The 23292-nt window shown below is 39.6% G+C and overlaps 1 protein-coding gene across 1 annotated transcript in view; it reads right to left on the reverse strand.

The window, feature by feature from the left end:
- LOC124255319 (fasciculation and elongation protein zeta-2-like) overlaps positions 1 to 13276 on the reverse strand; it is a 71384-nt gene extending 58108 nt beyond the window's left edge. Inside the window, exon 1 of the mRNA XM_046689205.1 lies at positions 12624 to 13276. Within this exon, the coding sequence (XP_046545161.1) occupies positions 12624 to 12955 (332 nt within the window). The 5' untranslated portion in view covers positions 12956 to 13276. The remainder of the gene's footprint in view (positions 1 to 12623) is intronic.
- Between the last annotated feature and the right edge of the window lie 10016 nt (positions 13277 to 23292).

A 23292-nucleotide genomic window follows, 5' to 3' on the forward strand; every position in this document is an offset into this window, starting at 1 on the left:
AAAGGTTTTAGAGTTCTGCTCCGGAAAAGAGCACTACCACCAATTTCAGTCTAAGTCGAACTTGTTGCCACGGAAACGCCAAAAATATTTTATTCAGAATTCCAAAACTACCAAAAGGCACCAGTACACCACCAGATCTATCTATGTACCAAGTTTGGTGAAGAAATATTGAACGGTTTCAGAGTTCTGCTCCGGAAAAGAGCACTACCACTAATTTCAGTCAAAGTCGAACTTGTTGCCATGGAAACGCCAAAAACATTTAATTCAGAATTCCGAAACTACCAAAAGGCACCAGTACACCACCAGATCCATGTATGTGCCAAGTTTGGTGAAGAAATATTGAACGGTTTTAGAGTTCTGCTCCGGAAAAGACAAATGTGCACGGACGGACGGACGGACTGACGGACGGACGCACGGACGGAGTCCATTTTAATACCCCCGCAAAGCGTTGCTATGGGGATAAAAGTGTAGTCCTTGGTTAGGACTTACTAAAATCTCTATGTCTATAAAATGGTCGCATACAAAAATGCAAAATATGTCACAAAACAGGATTCTGTTTAAACAACATATGAGGTACCGGTTATAGCTTGAAAATAAACTGAATGAAGCTCTGTGAACTCTACTGAGCTGCTCCTGTCGAAAAAGGTGACTACAGTATGTGACTTATGCCTTCAGTCTGAAGCCCATGTCCAGTAAAATCCTCTTCCGCACAGTAAGCTCAGCTAATAACAGTCCATATGCAAATACATCTACTGAAAATTATGTAAAGAGTGGTGTCAGGGCTGGAAGACTCGTTTTGATGATAAAGGTGAGTGCATACAGCTTACACATAAAATACAAAAAGGTCTAAACCATTGGACAGAGCCATAAATTCCAAGTCCCTATCTTGTAAAATTTCTGTCTAGAATTTGTCTGGTAGGCTCAGCTTTTGATAACCATACATTAATGCCACAATGTACAGAAAAAAAAATGATGAAAGAAACATTTTGGGTTGTGCACAATCTGCTTTGAAAATATTCTGATTTTTTTCAAAACACATTTCAAAGGATAGAACCAATGGAACTTCCAAAGTTCAACTCAAGCAATTATTTCCTAGGGTCATTGACATTTTCTTCTGTGTTATTTTAATCGTGGGACCCAAAAATTTATACGTTTAACATTACATCAAGGTTAACAAGAAGACAAAGTCATCAATATCCGCCGCAACAGCAAACTACTCTTTATGAATATGTCTACTAGTTATGATTATGTCAAATGTTTTGGAGTGTATACAGCAAAGTGGAAGGAGAGTATTGAAAGGTTTTTATGATCTGCTCCAGAAAGGAGCACTACCACCAAATTCAGTTGAAGCCTAACTTGTTGCCATGGAAATGCAACCAGATGACATCCTTACAGTCACAGCCTAAGTCACGTTTCCATGGAAACCGCTAAAAATAAAATTCATATCTGGGTCTAACCCCTAAAAGGCACATCTAGAGACCATGCTTGATATGTGTACCAAGTTTGATGAAGCTAGCATGTATAGTTAAGGAGATCTGCTCAACACAAGATGACATCCTCATAGCCACAGCCTAAGTCACGTTTCCATGGAAACCGCTAAAAATAAAATTTATATCTGGGTCTAACCCCTAAAAGGCACATCTAGAGACCATGCTTGAAATGTGTACCAAGTTTGATGAAGCTAGCATGTATAGTTTGGGAGATCTGCTCTGGACAAGATGACATCTTCATAGCCACAGCCTAAGTCACGTTTCCATGGAAACCACAAAAAATAAACTTCATATCTGGGTCTAACCCCCAAAAGGCACATCTAGGGATCATCGTTGACATGTGTACCAAGTTTGATGAAGCTATCACCAATAGTTTAGGAGATATGCTTCGGACAAAGTGTGACGGACGCACGGACGGACCTCGTTTCTATATCCATATATTATATATTATGACCTCTGCTAAGTCATGCATTTAGTAGCCTGTTAAACATGCTTTATCATAAACAACTTTCATTTGACATGTATGACTCAAATTCAGAAAGGTACATACATGGTGACTAGCCAAACACAATACTGTTAAATCGCAGACAATATTGCAGGCATTGTTTCACCCAACAAAGACAAGATCTCTCCATTATTCATCCTGGACCACTGATGTAATGGCAGACAGCGCCAGTCAGTCTGATTACAACCAAACACAAACAACAATACCTTCTCTAGATCAATGCTCAGTGTGTATTGATCTCCTATTGCTTCTGAACCTGATGGCCTGACAAGGTACCTAATCTACCTGTAATACAGGTAAGTTCAGGTGTGCATCTGGAAGCCATTGTTACAAGTGCTATCCAGCTCAATATTTGAAGGGGTCTAGAGGAGGGACGTGACATGCTTATGAATAATAGATCAAATGGTCCTTATCATAACCAAATGTAAAAGTTAGATTTAGGAGTCCCAAGATTGAAATACCTACAAAAGCAAATCTCAAGGATAAACACGTAATTTGAAACATTGCTTATAGACACCATGCTGACAGTACATCAGTTACTTCAATTCAACAACCTGGCGCCATTTCATCCAGTACCATCTGACACCATTGTGTTCAATAAGTACATAACAATCATGTACGAACAATATTTCACAGTGTTTTTTCAATAACTGATTAAACCCATGGCACATGCCATAAATATTAACCCAGTAGAATATTAACAGAATTTTTTGAACATATATTTAACACTATTACAATATAAATACTGTTTTCATGTACACAATACATGATAAATTGTGTGACACTGAGAATACAGAGAGTTTTTCCCACTGATCCAGTGTGTGTGGTATGTATAGGATTCATCTATGACTTCAACTGATGCTATGACTATTAGTTATGGAGAAAAAGGCTTTTCAACACCAGGTATTCATTTCAAATGTTAAATATTCAGTATTTCTAATTCAACTAAGTATGTAACACGAGTTCTGATTGGTCAATGCTATAAATTTCAGACCATATAATCAGCATATACGGTTGCAATTTGAAAACCTATTCACCAAAACCTTTGAATGTATCCCTACACTATTGGGGTAACACTGTTTTTCAGGGCACTGTCATTTGCAGAAGCCCAAAGTCAGTTTAACTCCCCTATCCCGCTAAAATGTATGGAATTTCTGTTAAAAAAGACAAAACAGTATCATAAATTTAATTGTAAGTTCAAACAACTTACTCGCAACGGGCTGTTGACCCAACACTGTTAGATCATGAAACAAGATTTATGACGTCATTATGGAACGTGACATCACCTGCTGTGCTTACCCGTCGCCGATATAACTAAATTTGCAGCTATATAACCACGGTATACGTCCCCAATTCGTCAAACACAGTACAGTTATCCCCTAAATATATACACAGATTCACTAATCAACCAATAGGATATTTCATTCAACATGCATTAGAAACAAAATACTAAATCAAGATCAAAATGCCCAAAGTTGGTTCTGCTGCATTTATTTAGAAAATACAGAAACCAGTAATAGTCAATGACTGACTGCTTTGAATGAACCTATATTTAGAAGTAATGACCAAAGATGATGATTCTAGTCACAAGTAGAAATCAAGCCATTACAGTGGTACAGCAGTAGAACTGACACGTCATCTTCAAATTACAGGAAAACTTCAAACATGTCTGATTAATCCCAAAGTTCAGTTAGCCTATCCAGGTTTTGATATAATGATCTACCAGACAATGTTTATATCTGTTGTGACATTTAACAGGGCTCCAGATAAGATTTCAACATCAGGAGTACGTACTCCTTAAGTTTTCAATACATGAGTACTGGAAAAACTTAAGAGTACATTTAGAGTACTGAATGGAATTTAATGGTGTATCAGTAATCTTGTGTTTCGTTTCATATATGCACCACAACATTGCTACTCTTGTGTAAACAGGTCAATATACAATAAAACAATAATTTTTCAGATAAATATGTCTGTAAATTATTCTAAGACCATACACCATTGCTATGGTGCGTTATCTGCTACGTTTCCTAAATTATTTCCTGTCGTATCGTGCTTATTTTCTATCCGTACATACGCCGATACGGCCTTTATCTGGAGCCCTGATTTAAGAAATATCTGATAAAAGGAATTTGTTTTTGTGCTCACAGAAATCTCAAACTGCCAACAATGCTATATTTCAGCTTCAGTATGGTTTTGTTTTAAGACTGAAATTACACAAAACAATATATCCTGATTCAATTGAATCATATTAATACAGTTTTAAACAAAATATTCACTTACGACTGCTTTCAGTCTGGTGTTTCAGTGTTAACTTTGACAGAAAAAATGGTATCAGTGACCCAGACCTCCCTCCTCTGTGGCACAGTGGATAGAGCAGAAAGCAAGAGTGATTCTTTTGATCCTCTGGACATGGTATATCTTAAGACATTAAGACGCAGTATTTAATCAGGGCTCCAGATAATTTTTGAACACCAGGAGTACGTACTCCTTATTTTTTCAATATAGGAGTACTCGAAAACCTTAAGCCTACATTTAGAGTACTGAATGGAAATTAATGGAGTATCAGTAATCATGTGTTTCGTTTCATATATGCACCACAACATTGATTCTTGTGTAAACAGGTCAATAAACAATAAAACAATACTTTTTCAGATAAATACATCTGTAAATGATCCTAAGACCGTACACCATTGCTGTGGTGCGTATATGCTACGTTTTCTAAATTATTTCCTACCGTATCGTGCAAATTTTTTATCCATACATACACCGATACGGCCCTTATCTGGAGCCTTGTTTAATGTTATTCGGACTGGTGTTCTGCAGTGAGTGAGTGAGTGAGTGAGTGAGTGCAAAAAGCGTACACACACATGGTTACATAAGTGCAATAACCATGAATAAAACTTTAAACCCCAATTCACATCATCACACCAATCAGGGATGCAAATCAGATTGTCATCTCATGTCCCAGTAGCAGAAGTTTAACTGTTTCAAGTGACAGACCGTGCATGCTTGGGTTAACTGGCAGTCTGAGCAAGTTGGACTCAAGTCATTCAAACAGAATTCTACATGTCAGCTACTTTCAATTTAATTATGTAGATCAATCCAAGAGTTAATGACTACCCTATTTTCAAAGACAAAGTGTCTCCATTTAACACATGGCACCAATAACATCTAGACCAAGAGGGAATTGAGCACCCGAGTGTGCACGATCCCTGACAGCCTACATATTCTATTAGCAAGGTGAGTTCAACTCCACTGAAGCAATATCTCAGGCATGGCAAGGGAAACCAGGAATGATCTTAAGCAGAGTTTTACTTCGACTTACAAATATTGGGGTCCTGGGGACACCAATTATTAGTGTTAGGGGTCCTTGCAGGCTATGTGAGGATCCTTTGAAGTAACGGTGTAGAGAACTTTACGTTTTGATAATTTCTTTAGAGCCTGGGATGAATCATTATTCATATAGACTGATGGATGAAATGATACACAAAACTGCTCTAAAAGAAAGAACCAAACACTTAGTAAAGTCATAGATGTGTTGTGGGTACAGTGAATAATATTGTACCCTTCGGGACACAGAGAATTTTTTTCTGCGCCTATTCTCTACATTTGTGCGTACTGGATGCACATTTGCATGTCTCGTAAAACCCTGGGCCCTAGTTATGAGAAAATCTCTTAGCCCTAAGATAGGAAGTAAGTCCTATACATTAACAGTGTGTTAGAATACACATGTTGGGAATATGTCAGTGTGTACAGCCCATGTAAGAATACAGCCCATTGGGAATGTTGGGAATATGTCAGTGTGTTAAGTATACAGCCCATGTTGGGAATATGTCAGTGTGTTAAGAATACAGCCCATGTTGGGAATATGTCAGGTGTGTTAGCCCATGTTGTGAGTATGTCAGTGTGTTAAGAATACAGCCCATGTTGGGAATATGTCCAATAAGCCCATGTTGGGAATATGTCAGTGTGTTAAGAATACAGCCCATGTTGGGAATATGTCAGTGTGTTAAGAATACAGCCCATGTTGGGATATGTCAGTGTGTTAAGAATACAGCCCATGTTGTGATATGTCAGTGTGTTAAGAATACAGCCCATGTTGGGAATATGTCAGTGTGTTAAGAATAAGTTAAGAATACAGCCCATGTTGGGAATATGTCAGTGTGTTAAGAATACAGCCCATGTTGGGAATATGTCAGTGTGTTAAGAATACAGCCCATGTTGGGAATATGTCAGTGTGTTAAGAATACAGCCCATGTTGGGATATGTCAGTGTGTTAAGAATACAGCCCATGTTGTGATATGTCAGTGTGTTAAGAATACAGCCCATGTTGGGAATATGTCAGTGTGTTGGGTTTAACACTGCTTTGAACAATATTCTACAAAAGCCCAAAATGATGATGGTCACAATCATTTACCAGGCATGATGTATGGTGCTAATAAACATAGCAACTAAGGCGGACAGGGATTCGAACCACTATTGCAACTTTCTGATGTAGTCAAGGGACGCAACTCAGCACTGCTCAGGTTCAAGACATAAAAATTAAGTCAATCCTGGTAGTAAATAAAATCAACTTCACCAATTACATCAAAGCAACTGAAGAAAAGACCCCAGCACCTTCTGATTTTATTCTGAAGAATTCTCTAAAACCAATCAGCTGAAGGGATCCAACAAGTTGTTATTCCACACAATTATTGCCCTATGGGATATATAGGCAGAGCAGAATCAAAACGCCACGATTGATGATGTTATTGGGAATCAATAGTATGAGTCATCCCAACCTTCCTTCTCTCCCTCCAGAGGAGGAACTACGCAGTTCAAAGCCTTGGTCAGTGTCTTCGCTGGTACAATTACTATCCCATGTTCAATCAAGGAAATCAAATTATAGCCCCTTAGCCAATATTAATATTACAGATTGTGTTCGTGTACATTCTGGTTCAACTTCACACAGATCTTTCCCCACAATAATCTATAGATGCTGCATGTTCTTATTACAATCTTGATGAATTGACCATGCCAACAGGATCTCAGACTGGCGCCTAATCTAGGACATTGACCGATTGATAACCAAAACTTCTAAAACATTTTTTCCAAATTTGAAATCCTCCCCCCCCCCATTACCCTTGCCTTTGCCTATAAAGTTTAACCTACAACAATTTTATAACCTAAGTACCAAAATATGAAATAAATAAATATACTGTTTTGCTAATGCAGATGTGTAAAACAATATCGGTGCATATTTCTGCATTGAGTTGCATCTATTTTTGTAGCAGAGTCGATTCCTAAATCCACTTCATTTTGTTACAGACACATTAGTTAAATCACATTATATAGAGCAGCCATTAGTCTGTGAATGTCTACAGCATTAGCTGAATGTCTGTCCCATAATCATCGCTAGCACTGAAAACATCACCAAACACTCCAAACAGCAAGCGCAAAGGCTCTAAAATGGATCACTGACTTAAAATACCTCTAACAGGGTGCCAGATAAGGGCCATATCGCTGTATGTATGGATAAAAAATATGCACGATATGGTAGGAAATAATTTAGAAAACGTAGCAGATGCGCACCACAGCAATGGTGTACGGTCTTAGAATCATTTACAGACGTATTTATCTCCAAAAGTATTGTTTTAACTTTTATTGTTTATTGACCTGTTTACACAAGAGTAGCAATGTTGTGGTGCACATATGAAATGAAACACAAGATTACTGATAAAATTCCATTCAGTACTCTAAATGTATTAATTAGTTTTTCCAATACTCCTATATGAAAAATTATCTGGAGCCCTGCCTCTTACATATCCTTTGGAATGAATCTCAGGAAAACCAGAATGCAGATATTGCAATAAACCTTTACAACTAGTGACAGCAAGAATGAACTCTGTGAACTGGACACATTACAATAATATTTATTACATTATGGTCCCAGGACACTACTTATCACCTTCATGGTCACTATCTCTCAGACAATGATGACGAAAACGCTTCCAATGTTACCATGGTTTCCTTGGTAACCCTGGACCTCCAGGGAATATGGTTTTATCTTCTCTCATACTGACCACAAAAGAATAATTACAAAAATGACATAACAAATAATATAAAACAAGACTACTAAAGTCTCATTTGGGATCATTTCTGCAGTTTATTGATATACAAATTAACACTAAAATATTTCCATTTCAGAGACCAAATTGCAGTAAGGAATCTGTATTTGAAGTATTCTCACAGCTCACTCATAATATTATTTTCCATGAGTCACATTTGTCATGACTAATATATATCCATCTTGACAACTGGTACTTTCTACAGAGACACCCAAGGGACTGGAATAGATTTATTTCCATATAACAAGTTCAGTCAACAGAACATTGACATTGGGTCAACCAGCTAAGGGTAATCTAACCACTGCTACAACCACAAACAAGCCTACAACCTACCTTCACTAGTCTACTAGAACCTAACCACTGAGTGTATGTATGCAGGCTAGAAAATTATGCATAATTCCTGGTGAAAATGGAATGACCACAATTCTCCAGAGTAGTTCCGCAGAGCTATTGGAATGCAAGCCTGGAATGTAGGCCACTCTGACAGGTCGTTCATTGCACAATGACCTAGAAAACTATCACCCAGTCAATGAAAACCAACCAGCTCCATGAACTGCAAAGTATGTGGTGCTGGGCCAAAGAATGATGACTCAAGGAAATCTGTAGGCAAACATACAGTCTATGGAATCTTATATTTCACAACATATATTTTTTCTCTCTCAGAAAATTATATTTCCAGAAGCTGATTAGATGGCTAGATTTGCTTTTTAAAAATCTTGATTGTTTTTTGGTTTTATAAAATACGTATTTTCCAGTCCAGTGCAGGATTAGAAAAACTGCCACAATGCCAGTATTTTGAATATTTTGTGGCATTTACGAGGTTCAGGTTACCATGGTTACATAGCTATGCGTGGAGTAAACCCACAATGAATCCTGTATCCAATTTCCCTGTTGATATGAAATATTGTCAAACTATTCTCTCCTGAATCTGATGTGTAGTGAAAAGATATATGTCCCCGTACATGAGTCTGGATACATTTGTATCAGGATATGAGTGAGTGAATATGATTTTATGCCACTTTGAGCAACATTCCAGCAATATTACAGCAGGGGACACCAGAAATGGGCTTCACATATTGTACCCATGTGGGGAATTGAACCCAGGTCTTTGGCATGACGAGCGAACGCTTTAACCACTAGGCTACCCCACTGCCCCTATGAGGATATAAAATAATGGAGACAGCACAGGGTACAATACCTGATGCATATATCCTAGCACAAAGGTGCTGATGTATTTTCCCAGACTGAAATGATAGGGATTGAACAGGTTTCAGGCATTTACCACAACATCCACAGGTACAGGTATGGTGCTGACAAACGTAGAAACGTAATCAGAACAAACTGGGATTCAAACCCACAATCATACTTAGATTCATAGATTTCACATATGCCCAAGTAATTCGTCTCTGCATAACTAATTTTGGAGCCTCCTACGACTGAGCCACCCCAACACCCACTTATTTTTATAGCAGAGCAATAGCAATTTCTCCAGTTTAGCAATCAATAGGGAAGATTTTAGTTCTATTGTTGAATAGTTGTGTGGGAGTATCTAAAAACTGATCAGCTGCAAAAAACCCAGTGATTTCTTGATTAAGTTCTTCTTAAAAACCCTATTATTTGCATGAAGATGCATTACAATGCTTGGCAAAACATTTGCTTATGAGATTTCAACTTGCCAAGGGAAAGGTCAACATATGTCAGCAATTTATTCTTTGATGCCACTCCAGAATCAAAATACTGAGTTAAACAGTTACATCGCTACACCATAGTTCTCAAAACTGGACTTGACTGGTAAATATATTTAAGCTTCATATCATTCATCAAGCTCATGTACTGACAATACATTTTATACATTTAACTGAAAGATAAGGGAATATTCTTTTTATTATAATATGTATTTGACATCATGATCAATAGGCATTGGCATTACTGACTGACTGAATGAGTTTGGTTTTACGCCGCTTTTAGCAATATTCCAGCAACATCACGGCGGGGAACATCAGAAATGGGCTTCACTCATTGTACCCATGTGGGGATTCGAACCCGGGTCTTCGGCGTGACGAGCCAACGCTTTAACCACTAGGCTACCCCACCGCCCCCATTGGCATTACTAGAGCTGGCACCAAGATAGAGAAAATTCACCCATCTGTAGGATCACTATATTTAACATATTTCATACCATGATATAATACAGAAAGCAATACACATATTTACCTCATTCATATTGAAACTCCTTGAATACAGGTATTTCAGAGCAGGTTCAAAAGGACAAGCTAGCTCTATACACCTTTCTTTTTCTACTGTAACTTGAAATACAAATTCTAGCACGACATTGTGTGATATTTGATTCTGATTGGCTGAGAGCTCATCAAAACCACACTTAAGTGACAGAAAAATATGTATTGTGTGTCATATGGGTGCATGAGAACTCATGATGCACCGGTGCAATGAAACATTGTTTCACCCCTTGTCATTCTAATATACTTTGCAACCGCCTCCGTGGTATAGTGGTTACAGCGTCCGCCCAGAGAGAGGAAGGTCGCGGGTTCGATCCCCGACTGCGTCATACCAAAAGACGTTAAAATGTGATACCTGTTGGTCCCTGACTGGCGCTCGGCATTAAGGGGTACAACAAGGACTGGTCGGCTCAGAGTCAGTATAATGTGTCTGAGTGGGGTATTCATGCTTCACTGCGGCATGGTATCTCAGTGGGCTAGCACTATAAAACCAGCTTAAGTCTGGGCTAGTACAAGCAGCCGCACATACACATACACACGCATGCACGTCGTCATATGAGCGAAATATTCTCAAGCACGACCATAAACCCAATTTCACCTCACCTCAGCTCACCTAATATACTTTGCAAAGGTTGCATCCCTTTATCATGCTTAGGTAACAATTCCAAATAAATGTAACAGTTCTCAAGGTTGTTAAAACTCTGATGTTCAAATTTATAGATTTGGGGGATTTCTGGATTCAATACCACAAGAAGGGCCCAGGACCCACCTTAATTACAAATGTTGTATGGGATAATTATACAACATCAACAGATTATCACTCACAGTCAAAGGAGGAAGATTTGTGCTGCGGGAGACATTGACATTTTCCACATCAATTTCGAGGTTTAGTGAATTTTAACACGTGTTTGGTTCCTGTGTCCTGTGATGTAAACCCCAATAAGAAATGACACTGCATTCAGAGACCAGCAGTAGAATAAGGGGAATTCCTTTATTTCTCTTTGCTAATAGTGTGAGTGACTGACAGCACTGGTAGAGCATGACATATCACTAACACCTTACCTTGAACACTTGGTATCATGGCTGACTTATCCGTTCATAATAATTTTATTTTGTGTTTTGCAGCTGCCGGAATCTGTTTCAGCTGATAACTTCAACTGATTACTCACTGGCATCAATGTTCTGAATTTACATTAACCTATATATGTATTTCAGCGCGAACAACAGCTGTTAGCTGTACAATGAACCTGTACACTCCCTTTCCAACACAATGAAGTCTGAATCTCATTGTCAAAGTAGAATCGTTATAGATAATAAACCAGGTGTACAGAGGATGGTGAATTAGGGATCAAATTCAACATTACTGGCAACAATAGTTGTTCACCAGTTTATGCACAGAGCATGCTGAAATGTTTAATTGTTTTTCACACATTTACATAAACATTTACGAAAAGTTCTTAGTAAGAATTATGACTATCATTAAAATTATATAGTTAACAAAAATAAAAACTGGATCAGACTTTAGGCAAATATTACCATGATGGCTGTCATATTAAACCTGCTAACAAAATGTTCCAAGGAAACGATCATTCACAAAAAGAATAGCCACCTGATTATTCACAATTCTGTATCTGGATACAACTTCTGTATGTTAAATGTAATTACCACATATCATTATTGCAACTAAATTATCATGATAACCATGCATCGAGGTGATGATGATATTACAAAATATTTTGTTTTCATCCTCTCAACATACAATCTAATAATCAACTACCACTTCAAGTTCATTTCATTTGGTGTTAGAAGTGATGCATAACATCTTGCTGTTGTATTTGTTTAGACTTCATCCAAAATATTTTGAAAAATCTTACTTAGAATATCTGTATTATTATGGTTCACAAGGATGAATCATAATTGTGTGCTGATCACATCAACCAAAATTACATGAGTTCAGCATATCCCTATTATTCATCCATAAAGTTTTGTCATTATCTACAACTTGTGGATTCATGACCTGTGTGTATTGAAACAAAACCTGTTGATTAGCTTCAATTAGACTGATTAGTGATTGCATGTGTACATAATATACCACAAATACAAAGGACTTGGTGACATGGACAACAGATAAACATCGAACAGCCCTGATGGTCTCGCTCCGTAGCAGACGAACCATTCTGTAGTATCAGGAAGCTAGTATCCACGGGCTGTTGACATAATGTCATCCACATATTCACACAGACTGCTTACACAGTCGGGAAATCACTTTTCGAATACTCACTGGCAGTCATTCACAATTTCCTCTTGCGTCCTGATCTGTACAGGAGCAAATTTGTCCACCTGTTCTTCAAAATTGCAAAAGCACTTGGATATTTTTTCGTCAAATGAGTTCACTAAATCCTCAAGAGAACCAGAAAATGTTTCACCGAAATTCTCGGCCACACTATTATCGTTACTTTCCTTCGGAAGGTCCTTGCCTAATGTGTCTTCGTTACAATTTTCATCTTCTGTCGTCTTAGCTGTTTGAAACTCGTTGAATTCATTCCAATCTTCTGTTTCAATCGATGCAAGAGGAGCTTCAAATTGTAGCTCCGCCATTTTCGGAACCCTCATTCTGTCTGCTACGACGGCCTTCACCTTTTCACGAGTTTGACCTATGACCGTCGATACAATGGCACGTCACTGAACAAGTGCTCGCTCAGTCGCCGGAGATGATTCAGAACTGACACCTGATGTGTACGGACTCATTGGGACCAGTCATTGTAATCGTTTCGTAAGGACCAGATACAACAAAATCGAAATGACAAAGTCTTCTCATAACGACCGAGGTATTTTAACAGAATGTTCGTACACAGGACATCTGCACACAACTGCAACTTGATGAATTCTCGGAGTGATACGCCCCACACAGGCGAAGTTTCCGATATTGATTTTCACCAGCAGAGGAGATCGTTTACATGAATAATTCATTTGTTTATATTGTGTTTCAAGATTTTCTTACATTTCATTTTGTTAATTTATATGTACATGACCTATTGCTCAGGATGGAGCACATCATGGCCCAAGATATGATGTGTTACGACTCCCGAGTGTGAATCATCGCTTTTCAGTGATTCACCTTACGGCAGAACAACTATGAATGGTTGATCAACAAAGAGATATTTTTATAGATAAACGCATGACATTCTTTGTTATTAATATACATTGTATAGGTGAGAGAGTACAACGCAAACACAGAATTCGAATTCATCATTCGAAATATATTTGATTATCTTCAAAACTGCGATTGCATTTACATTTGAAATTGATACAGGTAAATTTATGATATTCTAATTGATGAGTTCTAAATAATGATCATTATAATTGAATTAAATATTTTATTTAAATATATATTTTATCATATGCGCACGTGTGGTGATAATTGTCCGATCATGTGCAGCTACATCCACACCAAACTGCGTGACCTATACAGCAACAACATCTTCATGCACATATTCTCTATTTGACCAAGATATTTTATGGATTTAAGCTTCTATTTGTTCACAATGTTTCTCTTCATGAAATACAAAAAGGATATTAACTGTCATGCTCAATCCAATGCCCTGCCACTGTTAGGGGATTAGTGTGAAGAAGATCAATGGACAGTTTTTCTGTTCAAACACTAGAAAAGTGAAAATGTAAACATGGTATTCCACTTGACCTCGCTTCACTCCAACACGCAATGGTCCCGTGAAGATCAGGGTTAAAATTGATCTTCAGCAACCCATTTTTGTCTTAACAGGCGACTCATGACATCGGGTGGTCAAGCTCGCTGACTTCGTTGACACGTTATTGTATACCAATTGCGTTGATCGATGCTCATGATGTTAATCACTGGATTGTCTGTTCCAGAATCAATTATTTCCAGCCAAATAAAAGGAATATTGAGTGCTACATTAAACAAGAAACAAACATCACGCAATGGTTCATGTGTCAGTTACGTTACTTGACCCGGGAACCTAATTGCAATTACGTTAAATCGTGTTTAAAATTTGAATGAAAAGTTGAACATAATTCGGTCATGCCTACGGAGAAATTAGATTCTGTCAGCGCATCACAAAAAAACGCCAAAAAACAACTTTTTAACCGTAAAGGATGTAGATGAGAGGACTGACTGAGTATGGTTTTACGCCGTTTTTAGCAATATTCCAGCAATATCACGGCGGGGGACACCAGAAATGGGCTTAACAAATTGTACCCATGTGGGGAATCAAACCCGGGCCTTTGGCGTGACGAGCGAACGCTTTAACCACTAGGCTACCCCACCGCCCCGTAGATGAGAGGAAGATGTGATGGGCAGTATCACTTAATCCCGCATGAAACGTCCCACACCATTTTTTATTAGGTTATTAATGATGATTTTTAAATGATCTTTTAAACATACATTGAAATATATAATACTCACCTTTAACAGCGGTAAGCGGTAATCAGATATACCATTCTATAATGTATGTTTACAAGTTTGTTTTTTGTATTTCAATATAAGTATATTTTGTGTGTGTGTGTATATCATCATCATATATATTTCCATTTATCTATTTACATACCATACGCTTTACTTGACTTCTTTTAAATGTTTACAACACGTTTGGTTCAGTGCTGTCTCGTATGATCAAGTGAGTGAGTTTTATTTTACACCGCTTTTAGCATTATTTCAGCAACATCACGGCGCTGGACACCAGAAATGTGCTTCACATAATATACCCATGTAGGGAATCGAACCTGGATCTTCGAACACTTTAACCACTAGGCTCCCCAATGTCCCTTCATATGAATAAGGGGGCGGTGGGGGAGCCTTGTGGTTAAAGCGTTGGCTCGTCACGCCGAAGACCCGGGTTCGAATCCCCACATGGGTACAATGTGTGAAGCCCATTTCTGGTGTCCCCCGCCGTGATGTTGCTGGAATATTGCTAAAAGCGGCGTAAAACCAAACTCAGTCAGTCAGTCATATGAATAAGGAGTTCGGGACCTCGTTTATCCGCATGGAAAAGGTGTCCCATGGAAAGGATTACCGTTACGTTCTCTATGAACGAGGTTATGTCCTATGCTGTATCGGATGTGTGCAGACAATATGGAGTGGTTATTATTTTTAAAACAGGTAACAGACGTGTGTGGTATCGTGACCAGACACATCTCACTCAGGTCGGGTTATTTAGTTTCCAGCCGGCGAAAGCTGATCCACAAAAACTTCGTGTTGAGCAGTTCGTAAATGTCCATCTTTACAAATTGGTAATGGGAGGGTTGCGTGACACCCTATCCAATGTTATTACCCCAAATCAGCATCCATGCCAGCTCGTTAGTCAGCAGTAAGTGGGTGTTGTTTTACGCCGCAGTGGTCTGGCTGATAGCATGGGTTACGATCAACACCGCTGAGTCCCTTTCACTCACAGTATCGTGCTTCGCTCCTCACGCCGAAGACCCGGGTTCGATTCCCCAGATGGGTGTAATGTGTGAAGCCCATTTCTGGTGTACCCCGCCGTGACATTGCTGGAATATTATTGCTAAAAGCGGCGTAAAACCCAACTCACTTCCTCACTCGCAGCAACATGCAGTCGGATCACCCCCCTTGTCGGATGGGTGAAATGGTAACCATGTTGTCAGTGGCGACGCCTGAATCGCTTTCAGCTGAAAACCTTAAAGTGGCGACGCCTGAATCTCTTTTAACTTAAAACCTTTCCATGTGGGGACGCCTGAATCTCTTTTACCTGAAAACCTTTCAAAGTGGCGACGCTTGAAACACTTTTACCTGAAAACCTTTCCAAGTGGCGACGCCTGAATCTCTTTTTACCTGAAAACCTTTCAAAGTGGCGACGCCTGAATCTCTTTTACCTGAAAACCTTTCCAAGTGGCGACGCCTGAATCTCTTTTACCTGAAAACCTTTCCAAGTGGCGACGCCTGAATCTCTTTTACCTGAAAACCTTTCCAAGTGGCGACGCTTGAAACTCTTTTACCTGAAAACCTTTCCAAGTGGCGACGCCTGAATCTCTTTTACCTGAAAACTTTTCCAAGTGGCGACGCCTGAGACTCTTTTACCTGAAAACCTCTCCATGTGGCGACGCCTGAATCTCTTTTACCTGAAAACCTCTCCATGTGGCGACGCCTGAATCTCTTTTTACCTGAAAACCTTTCCAAGTGGCGACGCCTGAATCTCTTTTACCTGAAAACCTTTCAAAGTGGCGACGCTTGAAACACTTTTACCTGAAAACCTTTCCAAGTGGCGACGCCTGAATCTCTTTTACCTGAAAACCTTTCCAAGTGGCGACGCCTGAATCTCTTTTACCTGAAAACCTTTCCAAGTGGCGACGCTTGAAACTCTTTTACCTGAAAACCTTTCCAAGTGGCGACGCCTGAATCTCTTTTACCTGAAAACTTTTCCAAGTGGCGACGCCTGAGACTCTTTTACCTGAAAACCTCTCCATGTGGCGACGCCTGAATCTCTTTTACCTGAAAACCTCTCCATGTGGCGACGCTTGAATCTCTTTTACCTGAAAACCTTTCCAAGTGGCGACGCCTGAGACTCTTTTACCTGAAAACCTCTCCATGTGGCGACGCCTGAATCTCTTTTACCTGAAAACCTCTCCAAGTGGCGACGCCTGAATCTCTTTTACCTGAAATCTTTTCCAAGTGGCCACGCCTGAATCTCTTTTACCTGAAAACCTTTCCATGTGGCGACGCCTGAATCTCTTTTACCTGAAAACCTTTCCAAGTGGCGACGCCTGAATCTCTTTTACATGAAAACCTTTCTAAGTGGCGACGCCTGAAACTCTTTTACCTGAAAACCTTTCCATGTGGCGACGCCTGAATCCCTTTTACCTGAAAACCTTTCCAAGTGGCGACGCTTGAATCTCTTTTAACTGAAAACCTCTCCATGTGGCGACGCTTGTATCTCGTTTATAAATCATATGCTACATACATGTAAGCAAGCTTTAACTCAACAAGCTTTTGTTTGGGGAAAATTCTTTCACGCACGGGGCATATACCTATATTGGAATCATATGTATCAAACCAAAACACAACACAAAAACAAACAATGAAAAGCAACAACAGACGAAGAAGAAAGAAAGGAAAACTAATAAACATAAACATGGAGAACACTCATCCGGACATGCAGCTGAGACTGATAAAACATTCGGTCACACACAATTCCTGTTTAGAGATATTTTATACTGTTTATGAAATAATTTAATCGAACATTTCATATCATGAAAATTAGGATACAAGTACAGGTAGTCTGTGACAGATTCCAGAGCACATTTCTAACTATACATTCACCTTTCATTCCCTTCTCATATCTAGCAACGCGAATCGATCTCTTTTCAGCTCTCAACAGAACAGACTTAAACGTTCAATTGTATAATTATTTTTATTAATTTCATAAATAACTCTTTATTGCGACCATTGTTCGTTCGTCCGATGTTCAGATAGAATTCTGTGGCATTGCCTGCACGGTTTGATGAAGGGAAACGAGAAGAGTATTTTGATGGCGCTCAGAATTATATTACCAAACAAATGCAAATCAATATTTTCGTCCATATCGCAATAGCTATCCATATAGCACAGTTTGTGAAATATCGTTTTAAGACCTACATTAAATATTCCATACACTCAGTTGTAACGATCAAAACTAGGAACTTGCACGACCAGCGTCAACGGGCTTCAAAGAGTTGTGCCCCCCTTGACTGTGTTGATCTCCAAACTTGCAAGTCCTTCGTGCTCTGGAAGAGTATGCCCGAGACTTGATACAACCGTCCGAAAAAACAGCATGGGTAAAGTTCCTTGCGAATGGTATATTGGATGTCTTTACCAACCAATCAGTGAGTGAGTGAGGTGGGTTTGAACACAGTTTCATATATATGGTGGTCACCTGTGAGAGGAAATCACGGAGTGATGCAGTTAAAGTGTAATCACGGTGATGACAAAGATTAAACATCAGGACAAATCCGGGATTCGAACCTACGACCACTGGAGTTTGACATGACTATGTGGCATAACTCTGCATGTCGAATTGCAGCTGTTCTGACGACAGGGACACACGTGACCGCGTTCTAGTGTCAAGGTGGGGTAGCTTAGTGGTTAAAGCGTTCGCTCGTCACGCCGAGGGCCCGGGTTCGATTCCCCACATGGGTACAATGTGTGAAGCCCATTTCTGGTGTCCCCCGCCGTGATGTTGCAAAAGCGGAGTAAACCCCAACTCACTCACTCTTATGTCAAGGTTCACAGTGATAACGAGCATCGGACATAAATCCAAGACCAGTATCTATTAAGCTAACAGAGCCAAGGTGCAATTCGTGTATCTGTATTGTATGGTTATATTCCACGTTGGTCAAATCCCGCGCTTGCCACATGTACATTCGCGGTCTGTGTCACAGTCCCTGAACCACATTATTTCCCCTACTGCCTAGTCTTCCCTGCAATGCTAAAGCACTAAATGAAGCAAGTCAAGATTTGCCCAGGTTCAAACCTGAGGTTCCAACTCTCCGTGGCTCCTTTTCAATATACATGGGTTTATTTGCTACTATCAAAATTATATATATATTGAGGAACTATGTTAGTCTAATACGTTCCTGGCATACTTGCAACTGGTCATCCATTAGACACAGTTATGAACGATGCTTCGGTCAAACTAAGTGATGTAATCTTAACTTCACAATAACAACTTTATCATGAGTTTAATCAGTAAATGTAATTATCTGTGATAGATATATAATAGATATATAATACGATTATCTGCGATAGCTGATATAGGTATATAATACGGACGACAGTCACAAATCATTTGATGACTGTCTAATAAACACACGTTTATTCACTCAGGTCTTGTGTGGTTGTGTGGGTTGGTTGTACACATTGGATCTCTGCTGAGTGAGTCAGTATCGCAGCTCGTTTTAACATTACAATGAATGACAGGTAATATGTCTGTTACCAGACATAGCAGGATTGCATAATCTGTTACGAGTTGCTTTTCCCAATGACTGCAGGGTTGGTGATTGAATAATGATAAAGATAACCCACACTTGAAAAAAAAGAAGAAGTTACTTTCAAGATGTATTAGATACAATATGCTTAGGGACCGTTCAAAATTTATGGCTAAAGGGGTGGGGTGGGGTGTGTGTTGGTGATGATGATGATTTTAAGGGGGGTCACCCATTTTGTTCTGGGGAGCTAGGGGGATCAGTAATTTTGTACACACGTACTAACGGGGTCAGCAATTTTGGACATAAAAATATGTTTAAAATTATGCTTAGAAATTATGGAGGGGGGGCATTGATTTTGTACATGACATGCAGGGGTAAACTTATTTTGTACATAAATGTTGGGGGGGGGGGAGTCATTAACATTGTACATGCTTCTCCATAAAAATCATCACCACCACAGAAAAGGCCACATGACCAATTGATGATATACTTTAGAGTTAACTATTCCGTTCTATTGCCTTTTTTCAACACACCAAAAAACTACCGTAACAAGAAGACAAAGTCATCAATATCCCCCGCAATGGTAAAATACTATTCATGAATATGTCAACTAGTTATGACTATGTCAAATGTACATTTGATGTACCTCAGTAATGTTGACACTGGAAATAGAGCGGTACTGTTGATTTCTGTCATTGGGTTGTTGGATACCCACAAAGTGGAAAGAGAGCACTGAAATGTTTAAAAGTTCTTTTAGTGCTCCGGAAAGGAGCACTACCACTATTTTCAGTCAAAATAAAACTTGTCGCCATGGAAACGCAAAAAAATATTTTATTCAATAATCCAATACTACCACAAGGCACCAGTTCACCACCAGACCTATGTATCTGCCAAGTTTGATGAAGAAACATTGAATAGTTTTTAAGTTCTGCTCCGGAAAAGCCGAATTTGCACGGACGGACGGAGTCCAAAATAATATCCCCCGCAAAATGCGTTGAGGTAGATAAAAACAACAACTTGGCAACCTTAACAGTACGTTGTGGTCACTTGATTGACAAAGTTTATGAATACCAATAGTATTACTGATACTGCACTTTGTAATAATAATTTCTCTCTCTTTTGCAAAAAGAGAACACGTTATGTGCTGCTCAGTTTAAATAGCATTGCTAGTGTTTCCCCCAGGATTATGAAAGGGCAGGGTAGACTCAGAGAAAAAAGGGCACATTAAAATTCAAAAGGGCATTCAGCAAACAAAAAAGGCACAACAATTAAGGGTTCAATAATTTACTGTGGATGACATAATTTGGGTCTGTTTGGCATGCTTTGATGCAAAGTTCATAAAATTTCATATTCTCCTCTTCTTTCGTGCCATGAACTTGGCCACACACTTCCTCAAGTCAATGTCAGTAGAAGACTTAGCATTCATGCTGACCATAAGTGGCTTGGTGCAGTTATTTACTTTCAGCCTGTTCCTATGGTCTGTCACAATGAGTTTCGCCCTGGAGAAGACTCTCTCAACCTCTGATGTCGAAAGGATCACAGTAGCATGGATGCTCAGGAGCTTCACAATGTTTGGGTAGAGGTCTCCCAGTTGGGGCTTGAGGCTTGTCAGACTCTTCAGGATATTGGATGGTGAACATGTTTACATCATGTTCATCAACAACATATATTCTGCTTAACTGACCACTTCTAAACATGATTAGAATTAATATGTAGCATATATATTTCGCCACATAGTACAGATTTATGAGATATATTAAATCCTACAGTAGAGAGAGCCAGTTCTGATAACACACGCCTTGATAGTTGACTGATTGTATACACGTTCAGTATCACAAGAACCTGAGTTATCCATACGAATCCAAAACCGGATAGCACATATTTTACATGCCCGGCTTAGTGTGGCCACTTTCCATCCAGAATGGACAACAACCAGATGTATTAAATTTCTATCAATCCGGAAATTCCAACGGCAAGAGTCAAGCATCACTGTTCATGAACGATACATCCTCTTTTCCACTTAAATGACGTGATTGCTTGTAAACTCCTTCCTCCTTGTACAATCCGGGTTCTTCAAATCCTACCAATGAGAACCCGAGAAGATCGTAGAATTGACCTACAGCTTCCCATGCTGTCGTAAGAGGCGACTAACGGGATCAGGTGGTCAGGCTCGCTGACTTGGTTGACACATGTCATCGTATTCGAACATGCTCATGCTGTTGTTCACTTGATACTTTGGTCCAGACTCGAATATTTACAGACCGCCGCCATATAGCTGGAATATGGCTAAATGCGGCGTAAAACTAAATTCACTCACTTACTGTTGACATCTTTTGTATGACGGAACCATGGATCTCCCCAATATATGGGGAGACACTCAGACCACCAGACTATGAAGACAAGCGAGTGTTACACTATACACACGGCGTATTTCATTAAGTAAAGAGAGAAAGCAACACTCATAGAGACATTCTCCATCTTGTACACATTGAAAATGTAAATATTAATTCAATATGGTCCAGTGAAGCACGCTTTTCCTGCGGTTCTAAGTTGTGTTCTTAATCTTACTGAGAACAAACGCAATATTCTTATAATGTATTATCTAAATGATGATGGTAATGGCATCTCCCCAACCGAACGACCACACTCATGATCGGTTGCAAAAAATGTTGCTGGCACCATAATTGTATTTGGAAAGAAATATACCGCATTTATAATATCCTCCCTGTGCCGTTTATCTAGATCTCATTCCCTAAGGACTAAATGGAAATAATAGAAATTTGCAACGAAAATATTTTCTTGTTTGACCTAGGGTATCTGCACCCCCTGCTCCTTGGTGATAAGGAGATATGGTGATATGGGTTTTTGAAGTAATCCTGGAATGCGAGAACGTGTGCTGGAATGCGGAATAATCATGCAGAATCGCACCGGAATTGAGGGGGGCGAGACGCCCGGGTAAATGAATGTCCAAGGTAACGAGAGTCCGGTTACAGGGAGCTCTGGTATATAGAAGTACATGTTACAGGTTAACGAGAGTCCGGTTACAGTGAGCTCTGGTATATAGAAGTACATGTTACAGGTTAACGAGAGTCCGGTTACAGGGAGCTCTGGTATATAGAAGATATAAACTGAGGGGCAAAAGAAACGTCCCCGATCATTTTGTATCATAAAATGATACAAACACGTGCAATTCAATGTTGAAATGTTTGATATAATTTTTGAACATATTATGCAGACTGTCATTACAGAACAATTGAAACAATTTGCTGTAAGTAGAGTTTTGTGACGTTTTCACAGGAGGTTCAAATGTCCGGTTTTCGATCATGACAACACATGCACATCAGTACTGACAGAGTGTCTTTGAGTGTCCAACTCCTCAGTAGCGAGTGTGTCCACCTCTTGCAGCGATACATGCTGCCACACGACGTCGTGCAGAGTGCACAAGACGTCTGATCACGTGATGTGGGATGCGACGCCATTCTTCCTGTAGAGCTTGAGCCAAAGCGTTTCTTGTCTGTGGGGATGTTGACGTTGCTTAACCTGACGGCCGAGATGATCCCATAGGTGCTCAATAGGTGATAAATCGGGGGATCTTGCTGGCCAAGGAATGACGTTTACGTTGTTGTTGTTCAGGAAGTTCCGGGTAACAACAGCAGTGTGGGGAGTAGCGTTATCCTGCTGAAACAACACGCCTCGATTCTGCTGGAGGAAGGGTAACACGACAGGTCGTAAAACAACATCAATGTATCGACGGGCATTCAGGTTTCCCTCTATCACCAACAAGTCAGTCTTCCTCTCGCCACAAATTTCCCCCACACCATCACACTACCGCCGCCAAACGTCTCAACTTCCTGAACGCAACAACGTGCTGTGCGTTCGTTCCGACGTCTGTAGACTCGTACCCGACCATCAGCTTTGTTCAACTGGAAGCGGCTCTCGTCACTGAAGAGTACCCGGCGCCAGTTCCGCGGCTGCCACTGCCGAACTCTACGTGC

The sequence above is a fragment of the Haliotis rubra genome, unplaced genomic scaffold (assembly GCF_003918875.1).
Source record: "Haliotis rubra isolate DU_JTF1 unplaced genomic scaffold, ASM391887v1 Scf6, whole genome shotgun sequence".
NCBI lineage: Eukaryota > Metazoa > Mollusca > Gastropoda > Lepetellida > Haliotidae > Haliotis > Haliotis rubra.